A 24,546-nucleotide genomic window follows, 5' to 3' on the forward strand; every position below is an offset into this window, starting at 1 on the left:
TTCTGCAATAACAACCTGCTCTATATATTATCCCTTACATATTAACCCCAAAGTAAGTAGCAAAAGAAATCAGGAAATCAAATAACAATGTGCATGTGTATGTAGATGATGATGTATTCTATCCTCTAGCTCAGGGTTTCCGAAACTTTTCCATGCCAAGACCCCCCAAACAGCATTAGCTTCTGGCCAGGGACCCCAAAACCCACAGACAATGCTACAAAATATGTAAAGAAACATTACATTTTAGAATGTATTTTCTTACTTTTATTCACTATTCAATAATTATTATTATTATAAGGCTAAAAATGATGCCTTCAGGGCCCGCTCAGGCACAGTAGCTTGCTGTGTGAATGCAGCAGATTGCCTGTTTTATCGGCCTCTGCCGGATGTTTTTGCATCAAGTGACGGTGAAGGTTTTAAACACTCGTTTAAGAGGGTCTCCAGACAGAGGACACATTTCGGGCAAACATGGCCATTTTTCTGTATTGCTGTAAAGCCATACTTAATGTATGCTGCCTCATATTTTCGGATTTTAGTTGGCCATGAGTTCTTAGGTTTTTTTGCAGTCCTCCATGGCAGGGCTGTTGGTCTGCTCCTTCGGTCTATTTGTTGTCAGAAACCTGTCCATTTTGCGCTAGCTAGCTACACGCAAGCTTGAGGAGCAGAGCAGCTTGATAACAACCGCCAGGTCTACACAGATTACGACGTCGTTATGACGAATCTGAGATTACGGCAGTTTACGTGTTGAACGGTTCGGGACAAATGGTTATTGAAAAAATAAAATAAAAAAATAAAAAATAATATATATATTTTTTTTGCATTTTTTTTCTTATCTTCCCTCCAATTCTCTGAGGCCCCCCTAGCGCCCCCCGGCGGCCCCCACTTTGAAAACCACTGCTCTAGCTAACAACATTTCAAAAGGATTTATGACAAGAAAAAAAAATAATTACATCTTTTTTTATTATTTTTTATCAGGTGTACACATCCCCTTTACTTCCTAAGGTCTGTGCTCTAACATGGTACACAACCCCTGCACACTAACAGACCTTAGTCACCCATTTATGACCTTTTATGGCTTTCATTGATAAAAATTAATCAGTGTGTCACACTCCTTTTCACCACAACACTTCACTCCAGCCTTTTGGATCCAGCATGTTAAACAGCAAGAAAACAAAAAAAAAAACCTGTCATCAGTTTAGTCAAGTCTCACAGTTTGATCATTCACAGTCATTTCTCCCTCACTAAATAAACACAGATGCAATCATACCCATCCTACTACCTTGGCTTTTTATTGATTACAGAAATATTGCTATGACTTTCATTAAAGAAGAGAAACAAAAAAAAAAGCCAGAGTGTGAATAGCTGTATCAAACCTGTACACTTTTATATATACAGAGTGGGGGATCATCTATGTACATGCTACATACTGTACTGTCACACTCTGGGTAGATTAAGTAGTCCGTCTGGCAGGCAAAGACGAGGGATCACTTCACCCTTTCCGAAGTGACTCGAGGTCAGCGCCTGAGGAACAGGAAACTCTAACAGGCCATCTCATAGAAACAGTACATGTCAACATGGTATGATTGGTGTGTGAAACAGTTGTGTGCTTGAACACCTGGTGCTTGGAGGATGGACTTTGGTCCTGTTTTATCTGGCAGCCTGGATCAATAACAGCAGGAGCAACAGTGTCTGAGCGCTTCAAGTCCTGCTGTATAAGCGCCCAGTTAGACAGGCGTCTTTACAGTAACAACTGCACTCTACAGCTTAAAGTGGACTCAGATTTGTCAAACAAACTATCTGTGTTGTCTTCATCTTATTTAAGGTACAGTCTCCAGACTCATTGAGGAGCTATAGCAGGTTAATGTGATGTAATAAGATCTTGTCCCGTGCACAATTGAACCTTTTTCCAGCAGCAGCTATTTCACATACCAACTGACAACAACTATGTTCAATACAGAAACATGCTTGAAGAAATGGCAAGTAAAGACACGGATAAGGTAGTCACTGAATCAATCTCAGAGCCCATCGGCTAACGTCTGAACAACGATATAGCTCCTGGGAGTGGTGGCCAACTTTTCGGGGCTTTAGGTGCAACTTCCTTTTCCGTGTGCTGCACCGTTTACAGTCCGACGAGCAACTTAAGAAGCGAGGATAGAATTGAGATAGAGCAGATTGCTAGCTGCAATTGCACGCAGATATCTGTTTATAGAGATTAATGAAAAGCTAAATCGTCGTCACATGTCCGCCAGTTGGAGCCTAGGATGGCAGTACGGCTGATTGTGTCCTGCCCCTCTTGCCCTCCACCCAGTTTTGCCTGCATGCAACCAAAACCAGCTGATACGTGATTGGTCAATGCTAGACTACAAATGCTCCACAAACAAAACCAGAAAACTTCTGATTCCAAAATCCGATCCTGCGCGGACAGATTCTGCATCTTTCAGCAGAATCTGTGAACAGAGAATGAATGACACAGACAACTGACAGGATGATGATGAGAAATGATTCTTCTTCTTCGCATACCAGCTTCTCAAGCCATGTTCGACACACTTTGCTCTACCGGGGGAGACACACAAGACCATCTGTACCTCACAAACGACACTACCAATAAGTCCTGAGCTCAAGGAATGTGCAACACGTCCCCAGCCAGTCGCCAACTGTTCCAGCGGGGAACACAGTAAAGACTGAGAACAGCATCCTGGAATTAATCATTGCTTCTGGCAAGTAAAAAGGATGATCATATATATATACAGATTAAAAAAAATAAAGAGTAAAAATAAATGCACGTGGAGTTGGGAGGGGTTGTTGGATGTTCTAGTCATGATCTAAAGAGGTAAAAGCAGGTGCAAAAGAGAACATTTCAACATCTGTACATCACACAACAAATGAAGACAACGTCTGAGTCAAGGCAAAAGAGGAAGTGGGTGTCTAAGATAAGCAGGTGAGGGTTTGTACACTTTCTTTACCTCTCTGTCCTCGCAGGTTGTCCTTCATGAGGCTTCTTGCAGGGTTATGTTTCTACAGCAGGTGACAAATGTAATTATTGTTTACCACTGCTTTAATTGTAGTGTCCAATTCCATAAATGAAGGTAAATACACGTGTCCTATGTCTAGACCTCATGTTTCCTTTTTTTTGGTGTCTTAGTTTGATTCTTCTTCTTGTTTATATCAAGTATGTACTTCACATCCTTCTCTGCGCCAATGACTGATGAGGTAAAGTAATGACAGCCACCCCGACCTCTACCGGACAATAAGGTGCTAAAGTTTATCTCTGTAAACTCCATTGATCTACAAACTTTTCAAGTGAAACATCAGTGTGTGTTCATGTGTGTGTGTTTAAGAGAGATACAGGAAGAATAAGAGGAAGAAAGAGAGAGAGAGAGAGAGAGATTGTGTGTGTTGTTTTTAAAGTTTATGTCGTAAAGGGCCAACAGGTTAGGCGAGGGTTTAGGGTTGAGGTGCAATATTCAGAGTTTGGATTCAGGCTGAGGCGTGTTATGACAAAGCAGAGTTCTACATCTCAGTCTCTTTATGTACAGCAAAAGTCTGAACCAAAAACAAGAAAGTGACAGATTTGCTCTCTCTTTCTTTGCCTTTAAACCGTGTCCACGTTTCACTCCTTCTTCCTCACAGCTCACTGATACAGCAAGTCCAAAAACAGCTCGCATCCTAGACGCTGCCCTCTTCTGGACAGCGGCGGTAGTAGCAGCAAGGAGACTCGGCTTCTCTCCCACTTTTCTTCCAGCATCACGTACGTCTCTCTCTTTACTGTCTTGTGGTTGAACTGAGTCTTTAGTCTTCTTGGTTAAGTATGAATTCTTCAGCCGTAGTTCTGTGTGTTTTTGTTTCTATGTGTGTGTGTGTGTGTCTGTATGTGTGTGTTTTCTACTTCAATGTGGCAGGGTGTGTGTCGCTCCTTCTGTGTGTGTGTGGCAGGATCAGTGAATGTATGTCTGACAGGACAGCTCCCCGTGTCACTGTCCTCCTCACCTCAGCGCCCCCGCCAGCACTAAAACAACACACTCTGCCTCCTGCTCTTCCCCTGGGCTGAGAGAGAGAGAGAGAGAGAGAGAGAGAGAGCGAGAGAGAGAGGAACATGTAAATAAAATGTTGGATTTTTAAGGCGCACAAACCACCGCACACCTGCAAATTTCACTCAATGCCAGCAAAATAAAAATATGCACGACATGGCCAAAAGCACTGGACACACTTTTATCTATAAATATAACAATTCCTCAATTAACTCATTAATAATTTGGACGAGGAAACATGAGAAAATAGTTAAAAAATGCCAATTAAAAATTCCATATTGATGTCCAAAACTCTGAAATATGAACCTGGGTACGATATAAGACAAGATAGAGCCGGAAATTGTCCCATATGAGCACCTGGACCTTCACATTTTTGGCATTTTTCTTAGAAATAAACTTTAATAATTAATCTTGACTAACTCTTACAGCTTTAGACATGCAAACACTACACACGTGTGTGGGTGTTAAACATGTTGCTCCAAAATAGGCAATAAATAAGCTTCTTTCAAGGCCGCCTCTCTTCTGGGATTTAGGATCCTGGTTTCAGGGATTTGCTCCCATCAGCCATCAGAGCATTAGTGAGGACTGGCACTGATGTTAGGTGATAAGGTCGGGCTCACAGTAGGTGCTCCTGTTCATCCAAGAAGTTATTTATAGTTTTGAGGTCATCGCTCATATTTATCAAACTGCTTAAAAATGCAAAATGGATCCTGCTGAAAGATAAAAGTAGAATTTTCACTTTGAAATCAAAGGTAGTTATAACATTCTTATTGGCTTAAATATACTGATTAATTATGGAGGATGCATTTTACAGTGATTGTGCAAAAACATTCATTGGTCCAGATGAAAACTATTTTAGCTTAAGCAAATCTTTAATCTTTATTGTATTCTGTTATTGTTTGCAAACAGCAGCAGTAAAGTCAGCAATGATATTGTTTGTATTTTACATGCATTTAAGATTAATGTAATGCCCCTCATTTAGATGTTTTTCTTTCATTCTTCTCTTGTCTTAAAGCCATCGACTACCCATCCATCCATCCATCCACTATCTATTCCGCTTATCCTGTTCAGGAGTCGCGAGGGGGTTGGAGCCTTTCCCAGCTGGCGGGGTACACCCTGGACTGATCACCAGTCAATCACAGGGCTGACACAGAGAGACAGACAACCTTTCATACTCACATTCAAAATGACGGGCAATTTAGAGTCACAAATTAACCTTATGTCTTTGGACTGTGGGAGGGAGCCGGAGTACCCGGAGAGAACCCACGCATGCACGGGGAGAACATGCAAAGTCCACAAAAGTATGTGGACAGATACCTTTGGCCATTTAGTGCAGCGGTGGTGCAATCAGCGTCTGAATCATATAGCTCTATAACCTATAATTCTATGCGTTATCTCATGTTGCTGAATATAATAACTGTATCACAAGGCAGTAAAAGAACACACACATCCATGCTGATAAAAATGTCAACCCACTAAACACACTCCACATCAAACCCTCACTTACAAAAAGGCTACATCTCTCGTTGCAGAAAGCGAAACAGGGCTGCAAATGAAAAGAATCAAATGACTCCATCTCTGTTCTCTGATCACATTCTTCTCTTTATGAATGCACAGCATTGTTGCCCCTTTGATCTCTGAAATAAACACTGGGTGTGGCTCACTCTGAGGATAAGAGGATTAGGTAAGTGAAAGCTGAGATGATGCCCGGCAGGAGAAAGAAAGGGGAAGAGGGAGAGGAACTAACAACGAAAAAGAGACAAAGAAAAACAGTAGAAGGGTGAAAGGTTACAGTTAACAATGTGTTGTTTCAAGGAATACAAGGAGAGAAGTGAAATGTGCAAACATTTAGTCTAATTAAGCAACCAGGAGAGGCGTACATAAAGTGGAGTTGCATCATATGGACAGAAAACAAGAGGCTAAGTGACAGCCATACAGAAACAACAGAGGGAGACAGGCTAGAAGACAGACAGAATGAAAGAGACCGTATTTACCAGAAGGGTAGGGGCCACTCAGCCAGTGGAAGTGGAGGACAGATTGTGACTCTGAGCCCTGGGATTGGCTGCTTCTCTCTGGAAGTACTGCGAGGGTGCGGAGCCTAGCTTATGGGCTTTTTTGGGTTAGGTGAGAAAAGGGGGTGGGAAGATTGGGAATATTGAGGTGTTGCGGAGGAGTTGGGAGTAGGGCACACAAAGGAGATAGAAAGGATTAAGGAAAAGATGAACATTGCGAGAGAAAGAGAGCGTGGGTACCAAGAAAGAGAGGGGACAGTTTGTCAGAAGGTGACAGAGAGGCAGCGGAAGCAGGAAGAAAGGAGACAGAGACAGAGACTGTGATAGAGACAGAAACACTGACGTAAATCTAAGCAAATGTCACAGAGGCACATCAGGTCTGCACGGTTAATGTTTAGTGTTTCTGACAAGGGCAAACTTACAACCTGGGTGCTAGCTCAATGGTCGGGTGTCCTTAATTTGGCTAATATTAGTGAGTATTCCCATCTTTCAACATCCAATTGTTGAATTTATATGTACATTTTTTACATTCTTATGACAACATCTAGTGTTAAATGTGGCTGGTTAAAGTATGTTTCTAAAGCTTATACTGTCTACTACTGTATATATGTCCTGAATTGTTAGCAAGATAGATTTATTTCCCCAGAACACATTTTCTACACTCAGTGCATGGCAAAATGTTGTTATCAGTTCATAAACGAATGTCCAACCATTTGTTAATAAAACAAGAGTCTACATCCACGTTAGCAGCTGTATAAGGCTTTGAGCTAAATGCTAATGCTAGCATGGGAAAATGTTGTTTTAAGCTCATAAACCAATGTCCAACCATTTGTTGATAAAACAAGAGTCTACATCCACGCTAGCAGCTGTACAATTATTTGAGCTAAATGCTAATATTATCATGGCAAAATGTTTTTACTTCAAAAACAAATGTCCAACCATTTGTTAGTAAAACATGACTCTACGACCACGCTAGCCCCTGTATGAGGCTTTGAGCTAAATAGTAGTGCTAGCATGGGATGATACTCCTTATGACCACGCTAACATGCTGAAGTTTAGCATGTAATTTTCTGACTATGTTAGCTAAATGAAGAGTGAAGAGTTTGACAATGAGGTCACAATATATTCTGGAGGGGATATGAATATTTGTACCAAACAAATATGTTTGTTAGCGCATGTTAGCGCTCGAAGTGGTAGTAAGACCGAGACTGGCACAGCACAGCACGGCAGTAACTAATAAAGGCCTTCATCCGTACTTGGACTTCAAAAGCGTTCTTGTTTGTAAGAGATCCGTTATGTTGTTGTTCTGTTGTTTTGGGAGGGTTTGGGATCTGTATGTAGTCAAAGCACAAACCTGGCATTAGACTGTGTGTGACACGTAGACCACACAGTGACATGAGAGACAACATAAAGCCAACAGTTAGACAGAGAGAAAAAGACAAAGAGGAGGAAGAGGACAGGGAGCAAGACCTATTCTCTATCATACTCCAACTGAGAATCCCTCATTTTCTGCGTCCCCACCCCTCTTATTTCCTCTCATGGAGAACTCACCTGACTCTGGGTAGACCGAGGATCTCTTCCCTGGATCTTTCTGTAGCTGAATGCCTTTTACGGAGAAGATGGATGAAGCTTAAAAGAAAACAGACAGTCAGACAGTGTTTGTTAAATACATGTACATGTTCAGCCATGGCCGACTTTATGTACTCACTGTCAGCCAGTGTTTGAACCTCCTCCCCGAGGCTTCGGAAATATGATTGTCTGAGAGCGTCCTCAGCTGATACCCGCTTCTTAGCTTCAAACTACAGACACATGGAAACAAAGAGGGATATAAGGACAGGATTATTAATAATTGATTTAATGCATTAGTACCGGAGCACGTATAAATAAAAAGTTTGCATCATTATGAGAAATGTTTGTTACCTGGAGAAGCATTGAGAGCAGGTCGTGACCGTCGTTGTCTATCCTGCGTCACAGAAAGGAAGAGAGAAAAAGGAAGGGAAAGTGATTACAGCAGTGAAAAACATGTTTCAAAGTTCAGACAGTAAAACGGTGAACCTTTCCTTTAATCTAAAGTCACCACTCTGTACACGTAAACGCACCTGGGTGCGTGGTTGACGAGGGGCTCCGCGTTGTACCGGGGGAAATTGTACGTCTTAAACTCTTCACCGGTGGTGATGCCAGGCCAAGTCTCCTCTGTAGGAGTACCTGCAGAAGAGAAACAATCAGTTGGCATAAGTAGAGTGTACAAACACACACGCACAAGCAAATGCTCATCCAGAAACTGCAATTGTTCTCTCACCAAGGATTCGGAATATGAGGTGAAGCTCATCCTCCACAGTGGATCCAGGGAAGAGAGGTCTGCCAGTGATCATTTCATAAAAGATACAGCCAACACCCCTGTAAGATGTGAAAGAAACAATTGAAAGAGAAAAAAACAAGGAATTTTTGGTAACAAAAGGCAATGTTACATTAGCTAGAATTTTACTGGGACACCGGCTGATGTTCGTGGGTTCAATATATGACATTGTTGCACACAAAGTAGTAGTTCTCTTAAAATGCATGTGCACAAAGACAAATACTGTAAGTGCCACACAAAAGGAAGCTCTTTAATAGGTTCCTCAATATTTTATAATAACTTAGTTGCTCAAATCCTTACAAAATGTGTCAATATAATTGTTCAGTAACTATCCAACACTATGGGCTGAGTCTAATCACTCCAATTTCCACTGCCAAAGTGCACAACATATAGTTAACTGTAAGACACCCAAAAGAAAGCAGTCTGACCAAATAGCATCAATTTGAAACCCTCCTACATTTAAACTTTGCATCTTAACTCTTAATAGCATATTGTCAACACGTGACAACAGAAAAGAAAATAGGGGGAAAGTTTGAATTGCTTTAGAAAAAGTAAGAAAAAAGGCTTACAAAAAGAGACAGATGAACGGCGGTAGTGTATGTTTTCCCCTAAACTGTGTGTGTTTGCTCACCACATATCGATGGGTGTAGAGTACTCAGTGGAGCCGAGAAGCACGTCAGGCGGTCGGTACCATAATGTCACAACTTCATTGGAGTAGGTCTTTGTGGGAACAGACTTGGCTCGTGCCAAACCTTAATTCAAACACAAAAGTGACATTAATTAATGTAAATATTTTGTTGCTCGGTGGTGCATTAGCGCTGTTGCCTCACAGCTAGAAGGTCCCTACTTTGAACCCCGTTTTGGACTAAGTGTGCCTTTCTGTGCGGAGTTTGCATGTTCTCCTCGTGCATGCGTGGGTTCCCTTCCTCCCACAGTCCAAAGACACGCTCGCGATGTTCATTGGTGACTCTAAAATTGCCCGTAGGTGTGAGTGCGGGCGTGAAAAGGTTGTCCTGTCTCTGTGTGTCAGCCCTGTGATTGACTGGTGATCAGTCCAGGGTGTACCCTGCCTCTCGCCCAGTGACAGCTGGGATAGGCTTCAAGCCCCCTGCAACCCTGAACAGGATAAGCGATATCGATAATGGATAGATGGGTGCACTTTATGCACTTTGACTCAATTTAAACTCACAACAAACTGCACATTTATCTTTATGTCAGTGGAAATTTCTAAAGACTGAGCTAGAGTTTGTATAACAGTATGTCATGTTCCGATAACCACCTACAGAGGGCAGTGTTGGATGGTTAGTCACTTCAATTTATGCTACCCTGTATGCTCTGAGAAGCACTATGGCCTCTAGGGGCTGCTACCGAGGATCTGAAAACCTTGGTCCTGTTTTATCATACATTTCTTACAATATATAATTTAATAATAATTAAACTCTTTGTACATCACAAGCAAATTGTACTGAAAAAGAGGTCGAGCTAGGGGCTATTTCTGCAACTTATGCTCCAAGAAAAATGCTAAGCAACCCAGAAGAAAATGATTTTATTATCTCTGTTAAGCAGCTGAATTGTGTCAACGCTTTTTTAATTAGTTCAGTATGGCGCATGTGTTAATCCCTCTTTTCATTCCAGCTTTGGAATGAGAATTACAGTTATTATTGAAAGACAGTTTGCCATTACGTCAAATTGAGCTGTTTCAACACATTTTTTCATGTGTTAAGAAGTAAAACTAATTCAAGAAGTTTCGTGATGATGGAGCTTTATAAATGCTGACGTACCAAAGTCAGCCAGTTTGAGCTCTCCTTTTTCATTGATGAGCAGGTTCTGGGGTTTGAGGTCTCTGTGGAGGACCTTCCTTCTGTGGCAGTACGCCAGACCTCGTAACAGCTGGAAAAGAAATATCTGGAGGGGAGAGAGGAGAGGAGATTAGTGCGACTTATTGATGCATAATTAATATATGTCAGTAATAAGTAACCTAGTTATTTAATGTTACAGCCAAAATGATCTGGGGTTGAAAGAAGAAAGTGAAGTCAAAGCTAACAACATTTTAATCTAAGTTTTAATGGGTATAAAATAAGGTGGCATTACATTTCTGCAGTACTGAACAGATGTGTTACTTTGCAGTACCTTGACATTGTGAACGCTCATGATGCTCCCGCAGTCGTCCATGTACTGCTTCAGATCTTTTTCCTGATTGGAGCAAAAGAAAGACAGAAAGAAAGAAGCAATGCAGGAATTTAGATCAGTCAAAACACACCGCAAAATAAACATACACGCACGCACAGTACAGACACTCACCAGATACTCAAACACGAGTGTCAGGCACTTGTCAGTGTGGATAATGTCATGGAGAGTGACAATATTGGCGTGCTTCAAGTCTTTCAGTAGAGACACTAAAGAGGGAGACATATCAGAGACTGTCAGTCAAACACAGACGACGTGTGAGAACTAAAACAGCTCATAGTTCACTTACAGCTCAGGGAGCTGCCAGGCAATACGGATGAGCAACTGCTGCATGTCACAACAACAAAACACATGCTACACACAAACACATGATTCTGCAGTTAGGTACCTTCTCGGATGGCTGTGCAGGGCGCCCCCTCCTCGTGCTCCAGCCGGATCTCTTTCAGAGCTACTAAGTTGTCTGTTAACTTGCTTCGCCCCTTAAACACTGTAGCATAGGTCCCCTGCAGAGACAGAAAGCCCATCATTGCATCATGACAGAAAGCAAACTGATTGTTTGAGCAGTTTGTCTGTGATCAGTGTTGCTGATTTGATTGATTTGATTTGATTTAATGAACTCACCTCTCCGAGTTTGTCCAGTTTGATGTAGGTCTCAAGTTTCCCAAAGCCGATTTCAGACTAGAGAAGACAGAAAGAAGACAGTTATGAGCGCTATCACCGTGCATTATCCCCGAGCCCGTTAGTGTTTACAGCGGGTCGAGCTCGGCCGCTCAAACATGTTTAAGCTAATCTCTGGAGCCAAATCCTCCATGCCAGGGCTGTTGGCTCAGATTGCAGCCTTGTTGCTGTTGACATTTGACCTACAACTGCAGGGGTCTGATTCACCAGGCCTGGATTTTCTGTGTCAGCGTTTGTGTGCCTGAGCTTAAACATTTGCTTAGTTTCCCCGACACTTACAGTATAATACTGAACATCCACGCTACACTGAGACAGCTCACTATCACAACCACTGCGAATAGTAAACAGCCATGAGTGAATGTGTTGTGTCTGATTGGATTGAGTGAAACTTTCCTTCCCCTCTGAGCTGGTTGTACCATTTTTTTTTGCTTATTTGATAGTTTTACATGTTCCAAGTGTTTTTAATCTTAATCTTTTCTTTAATGCCTCCTTTCTTTAATACTAAAGAGACCTTAAAGGAGCAGTTCGCCCCTGGAAAAAGCCACTCCATGTAAAAGATAGAAGCAATAATATTTGTAATTGGCGCCATAGCTGTGGAGAAAGTTGTGCAAACAGCTCGTGGTTTCGCCCATTGTACATTCCTACAACACCCAGCGTGCATTGTGCCCCTCCCTCTGAAAGGAACGGCCCAGCGAGAGTCGCTGGAGTGAAATACAGTTTTTGCTGCAGGCGATGGCTCAGAGCGGTACAGAATCTGAAATATGACGAGAATATACCGCTGGATCGTCTAAAAAAACTTAAAAAACTACATATCAAACCTGACAATTTGAACGAGACATGACATCGTTTCAAGGCACCTCAGGAAACAAATGATTACATTTTAAGGTATGTTTTTTTTTCAACTAAAGACTGCGGACATCGGAGGCGGGCGTCCTATGAGGAAGTGTAGTTTAGCGGGCTGCCTGGCCTCAGCCAGATGACACGTTTTACGTAGTCTGGTGGAGGTTTTCCAGGGCCCATTGGAGAGGAGGATAGCGTCCTCCAAAGGCACAGAGCGAAATTGCATTTTTTTCCTACCATAATGGCATTAGCTCCCCATAATAGCATGATAGGACTGAGGTTGAAAATCAGCAAACTGGCCCTTTAATGGGGATTCCTTATTTGCTTCTAAACATCTCTATGGTATCAAGCAGGCATACTTCATAATCTGTGCATGCGTGATATAAAATCTGAATTAATTCTGAATTCAGTTAATAAAGGTTTTTCTGCATAATGTATGTGGCCCCCGGGGTTCAGTGTCATGAATTTTAGATGGATGTAGCTATGTCAAGCTGTGATACCCACAGGCTGTCACTGTTTATCCCTCCCCCTGTCATTTTCCTGTACTTGTTTTTCTTCATCTCTTTCTATCAGGTTTCTGCTTCAGCCATGTTTTTCCGCGCTCTTCTCTCTAAGCAAACCATCTCTCTCAATCTTGGCCCGTCCCATCGTGATGCTGATATGAACGCCAGGCCAACGCTCGGCTACACGCGTGTATGTGTGCGTACGAGGGGGAGGGTCTCCGGTGACCAAGTTAGCTGATGAAGCATGTGATCTCTTTAAAGGCATGCCTAAAAGCCAACATGAGAACAAGCTCAGACACAAGATGACACACTTACACGCCGAAACAAGTGTGTGTGCAACGGTATGCACAATTTGCAATTTGCATAATTAAATAAGATCTATGTTTTAGAATAATTACCTCGGTTGTAACTGGTAATTTTTCATGAATAAAAAAAAGGGAAAAAAATCTGTTTAAACTGTTGAAATGTGTTTTTATTTTATTAAGTATTTAAAGGTTCATGTACTGTATGTATGTGATTGTGTTGGCTCGAAGGCAAAAGAACATTTGTGATGAGACACACAGCCTATGCTCAAATATAAACACTCACCCTGTACACACACGCACACACACACACACACACACACACACACACACACACACACACACACACACACACAAACACTTCTCCCATCTCTGTGTTTGTGACAGGGGCTGTCAGGAGCGGCTGCTGAGCTCTGGTGCTCTTTTGGCAGTGGAGTGGGTCTCCTGAGCAAAACACACACACACACACACAGTGACACACACAGGCATTCAAAAACATATCAAAAACACACATACATTTGACCACCTCCCCCCACATCGACCCAGAAATAAAACATCTGTGGCCTCTGGCCTTGTTGAAGTGCCTCTAAAACAAAGGAGGGCCTGGCTCTTTACCTCCAGCCTGCTGCTTTTTGTACAGCATGCAACTGCACTCTCTGTCTGTGCACCTTACAGTCCCTTTCCTGCGTGTGTGTGCCTGCGTATGCTTTTGATGGCAACGGGTTCATTTCATTCCCAACGCTCCAGTGAGCTTACTCAGCAGAACTAGGTCAGACCAAGTTTTAGTGACAAAACTAAAGCAACTCAAAACCAAACAAAATGTGCGTGTGTGTTCGGCCTGATAGATGAACTGACAGCAGAAGGAAGAAATGTGAGAAGAGAGATGTCTGCAGCTGGGCTCTAATGTGTTTTGGGAAGAGAGTCCATTACCTTGACCACTTTTCATTTTTTTACAGGGTTTCTCGGTGTGCCACTTGTAAGACGGCCTGATGGATAGACGAGGGGAGGATAGATTGAGAATATTGAGTTAGAGGGGGAAAATGGCCGCTTAGAAAAGAGGTGCCAGGCATTGAGAGGTGGAGGAAACAAGAATCCTTTCATTAACATGATGTAGCCATTATTCAGGGCTTCATCAATCAACCAATAAACATCTTGCACTGTTCATGTAAACCCGCCCAAATGAACAGACAAAGTTTGGCTCAAAAAGAGGACCGAAACTCGAGCTTAGTTCAGATTAGAAGTTAAATCATTAAACAACAATAGCATAATAGTGTGAAATAACACGGCAGAGTTTTACAGTAGCAAAGTTTAATATTCTGATACTGCCGGGTTGAACGGGTTCACAAAAAGTGAGAGTTGCATAACTCGCTAAAGTGGTAACGGTTTGAGATAAAATGACATCTCTTGCCTCAGCACCATGGAACACTGAATCTCATTGGACTTCACTGAATAATTGATCATCAATGGGCAACAGCAGCCATGAAAGAAAGCTGATAGCAACCAACTTCACTTACATTACATTGGAAGCGATTCAAAGATCATAATACACGGTTTCAAATGTGAGCATCTGTTACGGGACACCCGACACGTGTTCTATGTTACCGTAACAAATGACAAGCTGATAACACTAAAGCTACCAGTGTGCTCAGAAGCATATTAGGCTCATTCAGTGTGACTAAAGAAGCATACTTTGTTCTATTGTGAAACTTTACATTCAGAATTGCGGAGACGGAGGGGTTAAGAATTTATCTTTATCTTTCATTTGCCATGCTAGCATTCTTCAACCTGGTCTGTGTTTTTTGATCCATCAAACTTCTTGTCAGTTCTGTCTACAGGTGCTCAAACTGACCGGAGGTTGAAATCTATGAGGAATGCATACGCAGTAAATGGCAACCTAATTAAGTCAGAGGCTGCGGCTCAGAAAGCAGAGGTGTGCTGCACATTCAAAAACAATTTTCTGCAAGTATTGCATCACACTTAGCCTGAAGACTCTGCAAGCTCGTGTTTGATTTGCTCTGGCACATGTTTGGTCCCCCACCCATTGAGCTAACAATCCGAACTGTTCAGGTCGAGACAATCAAAAGCGCTTTTCTAAGGTGGAGTAAAGTAATAATCTCGAAGATTTTCATTTAAATAAATGTCTGTTTAGTCACTATCTATCAAACGATGGTGATTGAGCCTATGGCCCACTGATGAAAGCTATGCTTATGCAGCAAGCAAACAGTCTAAAAAAGAAAGTCACTGTCAGCGAGGAAAATCAAGAGTTACAACCGTTACAAAGGGAGCCAACCATAGACGTCTCGTTAAATTGGAAAGTGTACTCCCACAATTACCATTTATCACCATTAGGTGCCGCCAAAAGAGAATAAAACTGAAATATTCAAGATTATATCTTTAAAGAGTTATCGAGGTTTTTTCATAAACAACCAAGATAGAATATTCTGAACCACTAAAGCGTTACTATCAAACAAACTGAATGCACAAATGCTAAGTGTTGGCTTCTAGATTGGCTAGCTATCTAGCCTAGCCTAGCCTTTAGTTGGTTGTAGCATCCAAAGGAATTTTAGTCTGTTACCGTTTATAATGCCCCCTTGAAATTGTGCGTCCCATATAAATAGAGGCCACAGTCCTTGATGCTGCGACCCCAGATTCGACTCCCACCCTCGGCCCCTTGCTGCATGTCATCCCCACTCTTCTTCCCCTCTTTTCAACACTATTTACTGTACTCTCTTATAATAATATAATAAAGGCATAAAAGGACAAAAAATAAATAAATTGTAAATGAACAGAGACAATCCAGATTCAGATTTGGTTATTGGTTAGGCGATGCAAGGCTAACACTAAAAAGTAGCAAAGATAAAATAAAACCTTTCTTCAAAAAGAATTAGCCATATTCACACAGCAGACATTTCCCTCTGAAAACACACTCAGGGAGGCTCAAATGCTGTGATAATGCTGTATGACTGTATTCTGGGATGTAAGTCATGTAAATATAGAGTACCTGACAGTTGTAATCATAGTAAAACAACTTATTTTGTTGCCAATTAGCTACCATGAGTAAATAGCTTTTGCTAGCATTCAAGCACTTCCTAGATAACATGGTAAGATAGCTAGTAAGTACGTTAACTAGTTATTTGTTCCAAGCTATCATGTTAGCTAGGAATTTAAGCCTTTACTATTGTGTAGTGTAAAACTACCAAACGATAATATTAGCTTTCAGTGACTTTCTAGCTAAGGGCAATATTATTCAGTAGTTGGCTGGATGCTAACATTAGCTGGTGTTTGGCCGTAGCTAATGGGTTATGCAATATGTTGTTATATCGCACCAGATTTTCCTTCAGATTATCACTGTTCATTGAATCTGAATTGATTGTAAGAAACCCTGAATCTATACGCCTAACAACCTGGAACACAGCAGTACGACATTAAAGGGCATTTGAGCTCCCCACCTTGAACATGACATCAGAGAGAAACAGCTGCTGTGTGAATATGGTTGATTGCAGTGCAGTCTTGTTTGAAATGTAATCTCTGTAGCTATTTGTCCTTTTTAACACTAAATTCCTCTTGACATGTACTTATCCTGGCTTTCAACATCTTACTACTTTTTAAATCATGTCTCCCTGTGCTTCCTTAAAATTCTCTTGTCATCCCTCTCTGCATCTTTCCCTCTCTTCCTTGCTTTCTGGCTCACTCCAAGGTGTCCCGGTGAGTAATCCTTGTCGGGAGGGGAGCTGCAGCAGATGAGTCTGACACTGCTGCTGAATTATTGATTGGTCTATTACATCATATGAATACAACAACCCTAAAGATACACAAGACAAAGGCAGGTCAGAAAATGTCTGGCACTCATTACATTGTAAAGACACAGACGTCTCTAAAGCCTTTCCTCCCTTACAACATAAACCTCTCTTCTTCCCTGCAAACCTCTCTTCAAAGATTCTTTCCTTTCATCTCAGTTAGACTCCTGCAGGAAAGCTGCGTCATTAAATCGCTTCAAGCAGAGAGCCAAAGGCAGGGCTCCGGCCCTGTTCAATAATTACAGCAAAATGGTTGATGGAGCGCCAATCCGTAATGCTTTCCCATAGCACAGAGAGGTTTTTGGAAATCATTTTATAAACTCTTAGTTTATTTATTTGTGTATGAAGGGAAACGGAAGAGAAAAGTAATGTTGAATAAAGTCTAATCAAAACAATAAAAAACAGGAATACAAACAGACATAAAGGACCATGCTGCATATTCATGAATATATGTCTTTTTCTACCCATCATCCCCCTCTCTATCTATCCAATAGCAACCCCCTCCTGTCTCTCCCACCCCCAGTTTCATACCCATAATGCTCTTGGCCTGGATACATAATACAGAATGAATTTATCATTCATCCCCCTACTGAGCCATTGTAAGCTCTGCAGCATAACTTACTGTGTGTTTAAAATGAGGGTATGTTGATGTCTTGCCAGTACGTGAGTGTGTCAAAGGACATAATAGTCTTAGTCAAGCATTTGAGTAGTGCACAATAAAAAGTAAAGTTCATATAACTTTTGTTTCAAAACAATGCAGCATCGAAAGAGCAGCACACACCCAGCCGTACATCACCAAGCAGCTGACTAAACTAAGTAAACTCGCTTCTGCTGCTTTGCACACACACACACACGCACACATGCAAATGTACACACAGACACAATGAGCACTGACCAATGAAGCGCGTCGTAGCCTGCGGCTCATGGGCTTGTCAAAGGGCGGGCTGTTCATGGCAAACTTCTCCAAGTAGCCCTCCGGTAGCCTGATATCAGCCGGGAGAGACAAACGCTTGTTGATGTCCTGAAACAGAGAGGGAGGAAGAGATTCGAGGGGAAGAGGGGTTAAATTTAAAATAAATCACAGAAAAATAAAATGATGAAAAGATATCGACCATAAATGTTTTCTGTAGTACCCTAAATGGTGCCATATATGAGTTTCCATACACATTAAACAACCACCCATTTATATTTATACACATTTAAGCATCTTCATTCAATGTGATACCATGAATATGCCTGAATATCAGATGACGCATTTAACAAAAGTAAAATAAACTTCACTGGCAGTAACATTCTGCTCTCTGTTATTCCATACGTCATCTTAAAGGAGCAATTGGCCCCTGTAAAAAGCCGCTGTCAGTCAAAGCTGGTGTTCTCTGTAATCCATAGAAGCAATAATATTTGTAATTGGCGCCATAGCTGTGGAGAAAGTTGTACAAACAGCTCGTGGTTTCATCCATTCTACATTCCTACAACATCCAGCTTGCATTGCGCCTCTGCCTCTGAAAGGAACGGCCCAGCGAGAGACGCTGGAGTGAAATACTACCGTTTCGCTGCAGGTGATGGGTCAAAGCGGTACAGAATCCAAAATACGAGAATATACCGGTGGATCGTCTAAAAAAACAGTCTGCAGTCTACATTTCAAACCTGACGATTTTGAACGAGACATGACATCGGAGGCGGGCGTCCGAGATTGAGGAAGGGTAGTTTAGCGAGCTCCCTGGCCTCCGCCAGATGATGCGTTTTACGTAGTCTGGCGGAGGTTTTCCAGGGCCCGTTGGAGAAGCGGATAGCGTCCTCCAAAGGCACAGATCGAAATTGCATTTTTTTCCTATCATAATGTCATCAGCTCCCCATAATAGCATGATAGGACAGAGGTTGAAAATGCCTGATAGCTCCCCCCAAACATTTTTGTCCTGTGTCCTTTGCTGTTTGACAGTTTATTGGTGATTTTGTCTTGATTGATCACCGGGATCTGGCTTCAAAACCGACACTCAAGCTCTGGTTACTTGTCCTACTGCTGTGCCACTTCAACACGAAAAAAAGTTTTCCCCGTCCTTCACTCAATACTTTGTCAAGTGGCTGCAGCTAAAATACACACTTTTGGTCCATGGGGGCCGCTGTTGTTTTGAATGACGGATGAATGACAATGTGAATGAAAAGTGTGTAGTAGGGCTGAATGAAAGGGCCAATCCAAGGCCACTTCATGCTGGGACTGGCTCCTGACATTCAGGCATTGAACATTCATTCAGAGAGGGGTTGGATATTCTCAAGCCCACAAACTCTGCTGGAACACATCTGGAACCAGCCTTTCTGTCATTAAAAAACATAGTTCATTTTGGTCATCAATAGATATAACCACATCGTACATGTGAAGTAAATACGACTAACCAACCCACTCCACATCAGCCGGAAAAAACGTCTCTTCCTGACACTTGCTTGAACACAATTAGCGTGATGCTACTTTTCCCACAATGCATCGCTCCTTTATGCTATCCATGTAGGACAAGTTCACTGGCAAGGTGCCAATCACACGTTGTTTCCATGGCAGCGAGCGCTGACTGGCTGGCCCCTGTCCCAACAGCCCCCGTGGTACGTGTCCTCGCTGTCAGCGTGTGAAATGATATGTGTGTTTACATGTGAGCGTTAGTGGGAGGGTAGAAAGTGCGTGTGTGTGCCTGAAGATGAAAGGGAGAGGGATTTTACGCCTTTAATGGTTTTAACTGAGCTCGCTGGCTAACATAACAACATGCAGTATTACAAACAAGTCATAACCCCGAGGACGGTGACACACTTCTTGAAATTCACCCTTAAAACACACTCACACACACTGAGAACGTCACGAAATTCTCTGCAGACTGCACGAGCACATGCTAGGGGAAATAAGCCACTAACACATGCACTAAGATGACCTACTGACTTTGAGCTATTTGCACTTGTGTACGCTCCACTGAATGTCTGAATCTTAACAAAATTCAATAGAGGAAGCAGTGCAGCAACATAAACATTAAAAACGATAGGACTGCATAATTCTCCAAGATAACTTAAACTTTTCTACTAATACACATAAAAATGTCATGCAATTACTTAAGCCAGTGATTCCTGATGACCTAAACAACATGAACTATTCATATTCCTTTTTAAAAGGGCAACAATACAGAAAATGACAAGAATACCCTCTTATTCACCGACAGATGGAAGACCCATGCACAGAAAACACATCCACACAAACACAAAAACACGTGTCCCCGTACTCACAATGCAGAACAGCTCTAGTAGCTCCCTCATTGTCCTCCTTTAACGTGTCTTTCTATACACTCACACACATGCGACTTCCACGATGCATGCCTCTGACCTGCCACATGACTGCACACACTCTGACAGACAGAGAGGGAGAGAGAGAGAGAGAGAGAGAGAGAGAGAGAGAGAGAGAGAGAGAGAGAGAGAGCACGAAGGCTGGCACAGTGGTAGAGTGGCATCCACATGCTCATAGGAGGAGGAGGAGAAAAAAAGAGGAGGACAAGGAGGAGGAGGGGGAAAGCAGGAGCAGAGGAGAGAGGAAAGGACAGATTCCTGAGGGGGGACAGGCAGATGGGGGGAAGGGGTGAATGTAGGGGGGTGGCTGTACGAGGAAGTGTTTTTCTCTTCTATCCCCCGTCATTTTGTCCTCCATCTCTCCTTCACCCTCTCCTTTCTTATCGTCTCCTGAGCTCGGTTCATGTGGATCTCCTCTTTCTTTGTCATACCAGTAATTATTCTGACTTCCATAATTACTCTCTCACCCCAGCATTTTTCTCTCCTTCTCTGTCCCCCCTCCCGCTCTCTCCCTCTCTCTCTCTTTCCCTGGTAAAAAATGGTCTAATTTAGTCCCTTCTTCTGTTCACAGCAGTCGGAGGCAGCAGCCTGTGTGTCCAGAGGCACTTCCCGTAATACTGCTGCACTCATCAGTCTGCAACTCCTTCAAACAGAAGCACTTATACACGCACACACTCTGGCCAAGACATTAAGCACATACTCAAGGATTTGGCAAAACAAGGCAACTAATAGCTGCTTTGCTTCACCCCAGATGGCAGAGGTGAACTCAAAAAGACATGACACTTACTGTTTGTAAAAGAAAAACGTAGATCTGTGTCTGAAATTGTATATGGTATGCTACGGTATCGTATCATACCGAATCGTATGATATAGCACCGTATCGTATCAAAACATACCAAATCATATTGTATTGCATTGTATCATACTGAATTGTATCAAATCGTACCACAGCGTATCAAATACAAATCATATCATATTGTATTGAATCGTATCGAATTGTTTTGAATCGTATTGAATCGTATCGTATTGTAACGTAACGTAACGTAACGTAACGTAACGTAATGTAACGTAACGTAACGCAACGTAGCGTTACGTAACGTAGTGTAACGTATCGTATCGAATCATATTGAATCGTATCGTATATCATTTTGAATCGCATCATTTATACACACTAGTCCATCACAGTATATACCCTAATTATTAGACTCAAATAAAAACCACAACTAAAATAATAGAAAATAGATTTATGTAATGTATCAACGTAAATAAACAGGATTGCTTCATAGCGATCTGATACAGCTAAAACAATATTGGATAGTTGAGGCTATTTACATCAGATTTTTATTAAGCAAAAAGTAACTGAAATCCTTTGATTATATTTTTTATTATGTTAAAGATAGATGCTCAACAGGACATTTAATATTAGAAAAAAATACTTATTGGTGTTCACTGGTAGACAAAGTATGTATTGTTGACTCTATGGATGAACTTAAACCTAGTTTGGCATTTCTGTACAGCAGTTTCTTGAAACATATCTCCTGATATATTTTTATATACCAATATCACTATATCTGCTATGCTAATATTAGCCAATACATATATAATTTTAGCTGTACTGTCTAACGCACTATATTGTCTGCATTGAATTCTTTATATAGTGTTTAGTGAACATTTGGAAAGTGAAGGAGTGTATGTTCTCTGACATAGCCAAAGTGAAGTCTGTCTTCCCATACCTCATTAGAGATACGGCGATGGTGGTTGTTCCTCATGCGGACCCTGACTGGACTCTGGACCTCATCAGAAGACGTCCCAGATGCCTGGTCGCTCTCCCCATCTGAACCCATCTTCACATTCTCATGGACGATACCTGCAGCACACAAAGACACAAACAGAGTGTTATTTTCAGGTGCTGCTGCATTTTCATTCAACTCCGCTTTTTTAGATTGCTTTTTTTGTTTTGTTTGTTGCCCCTTTCTCTTTCTTCTCTTGCTCCATCAATCTCTCCATGTACCCATCAGAGGAAACTGTTTTGTATTAGATTTCATTCCCCCCTCTCTGGAAGCCATAGTGGGGTCTCACTCCTAAAATGATGGATTGTACCACCAGCCATGCAGGGGTGATGGGCGAGTATGTATAAAATGCCATTGGTAAGATGAGGAGGTAAGAGATCGATATCACCCTGCGTGCAATAGGAGCTTTCCCGTCTTTGCCTGCCCCCCTCCCCCCCACACACACCTCCAATCCCCCCTGAACCCATCTGATTAATGAGTCACGGTGCAGCAGACAGGGCTGCCTCTTCAATGGTCTGTGAGTAAACGTGGGGGGAGGGGTCTGTCTTTGGGTTTCAGTGTATGATGTTTGACAGCTCTCAAGTTTGGGTCATGTACAGCAAAATACAGTGCGAGTGTGTGCGTTGGTGTGAGTGTGCTAATGCTGGTTCCACTATCATGTACTGTTTATATTTTAAACCGCCAGCGTAGTGACAGAAGGAGGGAAAATAAGGGGATCAGGGGGAGGATGATTTGGGTAGGCAGAAGACGCGGCGGTAAGAAAATAGTACCTTGAGTGATTGTGCCACACCAGGCGTGAAAAAGGACAATTGAGAGCCGGATAGGTAAAGCTATTTATTATAGTGCACTGTCTGTCAGCTGTGTGTGTGTGGGGGGATGTGGCAACACCACCTGGGGCTGATTGTAGGTCATTTGTGTGTCTCTTTCATGTAGCCAAGGTTGGAATTGAGAAAGGCAAGCTGGTCTACAGACTCTGCAGAGAGAGATTGGATATGGACAAATGAAACTGATCGAATGCAAGCTATATATACGCTAAATCTGATGCTTAACATATGAACTGCCACGATCATTTTCTTACTGATACAAACACTCAACTTTCCGTGTAGATCCCAGCTGCTACATCTGTCCGTCGGTCTTACTATCTGTTGACTAAAGCAGCATATGCTCATTAGCGAAACACAACCCAAACACAATCCATCTGTGTAAATACCTCTTGGTATTCATTTAAATCTCAGAGTCTGAGGTAGTGCCTGTGGCCTCAAAGCCAGACACAAGAATACATGCTTTGCATATAGAACAGCTTGTTGAGAAAACCGAGCAGTCCGTAGTCATATCGGGAATCAACCCCTCGCAACCCTGATGCTGAAACATTAAACTCAAGGTAACTGACACCGGAGTGAAGAGAAATTGAACCAGGATATCTGACAGAAGCGCACACATGATCACATGATCCCAACAGGTGACTATCCAGTAGTGCTATTATGTCACAGGTGTTTCTCACTTTTCGGAGAGGTCCTGATCTTGTCTGTTTGCGTAAACAATCCAGGCGATGCGGGTAGATCGGGCAAGATGGCTGACCTTGGAGGAAAATTCCATCCCCTTGGCCCTGATAACATGATACAATAGCGTTCAATAGTCAACAGACTATACTTCCTTATCAAGCGGGACATCCTGCTTTCTGCTCCATTTCCATAGCAGACTAAGAGCAGACAGTAAATGTCATGAGCTACCGCTGCCTCCCCGTGTGGAGCCGGGCTGGCCTAGTTAAGGTTTGCTGACTCCCTGCTACCACGTCTGGAAGAGTGAGCGTGCTGCTTTTAGGACTATCCTTGCCTCACCTAACTCTGCGTGTATTCCACTTAGCTGGAAATCCATCTCCGGCACAAGTTGGCAGCGCCTCAGAAAACGATTGAAAAGCCAGTGGAAAGGATGTTCAAAGAAGTAAAGTCAGTGTAGGATTTGCTCTTCAAAGAGTAATGGAAATTTGGGGGATTTTTTTTCATACGCCCTCACTGAGAGAGGCCAGAGAGGAAGCTCAGTGGGGCTGCTAAAAGGTGCACCAGTAGAGTTATAAGTTACAGTCCCCATCCAGTCTATTAACCACTAATATTACAAGGCTTCGAACCGAATCATTTGATTTTTTTTTGCTCTTAGTCCAGGATGATAGCATACTGACTAGATTTGGCATGAGCAGCAGGAATAGAGATCCTGCAGCCATTGTGCTGACAAGCAAATTGATAAAATATTCAAAAGAAGAACTTGCAGGAGTCCTCAGCATCCCTGAAGATACACAAACTCTCTGCCCCCGGGCCAACCAACTGCATCTGCCATCTTTAAACCTGCCACATGAAGGAAATCATATAAATTGAAAAAGGTTTGATCTTAATTTAATCACACAGAGTGGAATCAGGCATTTCACGTTAGGGGGGTACAGTCCTGGAACTCATGTGGATGTGTTGCGATGGAGGATCGGGATGCGGATGAACTTGCTCATAGAGATGACAGTGATGAAACTCACCGATACGGTTTCCCGGAGGACGGCACGAGTCCAGCACTCGAAGCATACGGAAAGGGGAGAGCCTCAGCGGGGTGTCTCTCTCCCCCATTCTAATCCCCTCTCCCGTTCTAGCCTCCCCCGTCCTTGGGTCTCCCGCGCCGGGAGCACGAGCAGGGCACCCTTGAGGGTTGCCTGACACATCCATTGTTTCCCGAGGATTTCGAAGCACTGCAGTCGAAGG

At 42.5% G+C, this 24,546-nt stretch overlaps 1 protein-coding gene across 3 annotated transcripts in view; it reads right to left on the reverse strand.

Moving 5' to 3' along the window:
* Nucleotides 1-1,846: 1,846 nt before the first annotated feature.
* LOC138589309 (cyclin-dependent kinase 17-like) overlaps nt 1,847-24,546 on the reverse strand; it is a 41,250-nt gene continuing 18,550 nt past the window's right edge. For 2 of the 3 annotated variants that reach the window (XM_069659533.1, XM_069659534.1), the window contains exons 4-18: nt 21,752-21,885; nt 17,599-17,724; nt 11,205-11,261; nt 10,972-11,086; nt 10,698-10,792; nt 10,527-10,589; nt 10,178-10,301; nt 9,028-9,148; nt 8,340-8,437; nt 8,140-8,245; nt 7,961-8,003; nt 7,749-7,839; nt 7,592-7,669; nt 6,023-6,138; nt 1,847-4,044 (exon numbers count right to left, since the gene is read on the reverse strand). In XM_069659533.1, coding sequence (XP_069515634.1) covers nt 6,041-6,138; nt 7,592-7,669; nt 7,749-7,839; nt 7,961-8,003; nt 8,140-8,245; nt 8,340-8,437; nt 9,028-9,148; nt 10,178-10,301; nt 10,527-10,589; nt 10,698-10,792; nt 10,972-11,086; nt 11,205-11,261; nt 17,599-17,724; nt 21,752-21,885 — 1,349 coding nt within the window. In that variant the 3' untranslated portion in view covers nt 1,847-4,044; nt 6,023-6,040. The remainder of the gene's footprint in view (nt 4,045-6,022; nt 6,139-7,591; nt 7,670-7,748; nt 7,840-7,960; nt 8,004-8,139; nt 8,246-8,339; nt 8,438-9,027; nt 9,149-10,177; nt 10,302-10,526; nt 10,590-10,697; nt 10,793-10,971; nt 11,087-11,204; nt 11,262-17,598; nt 17,725-21,751; nt 21,886-24,546) is intronic. The other variant, XM_069659535.1, reaches the window with a different exon arrangement.

Source organism: Semicossyphus pulcher, unplaced genomic scaffold, assembly GCF_022749685.1.
Source record: "Semicossyphus pulcher isolate SPU_LCO1_2020_fin unplaced genomic scaffold, fSemPul1.0.p SCAF_13, whole genome shotgun sequence".
In the NCBI taxonomy this organism is placed as follows: domain Eukaryota; kingdom Metazoa; phylum Chordata; class Actinopteri; order Labriformes; family Labridae; genus Semicossyphus; species Semicossyphus pulcher.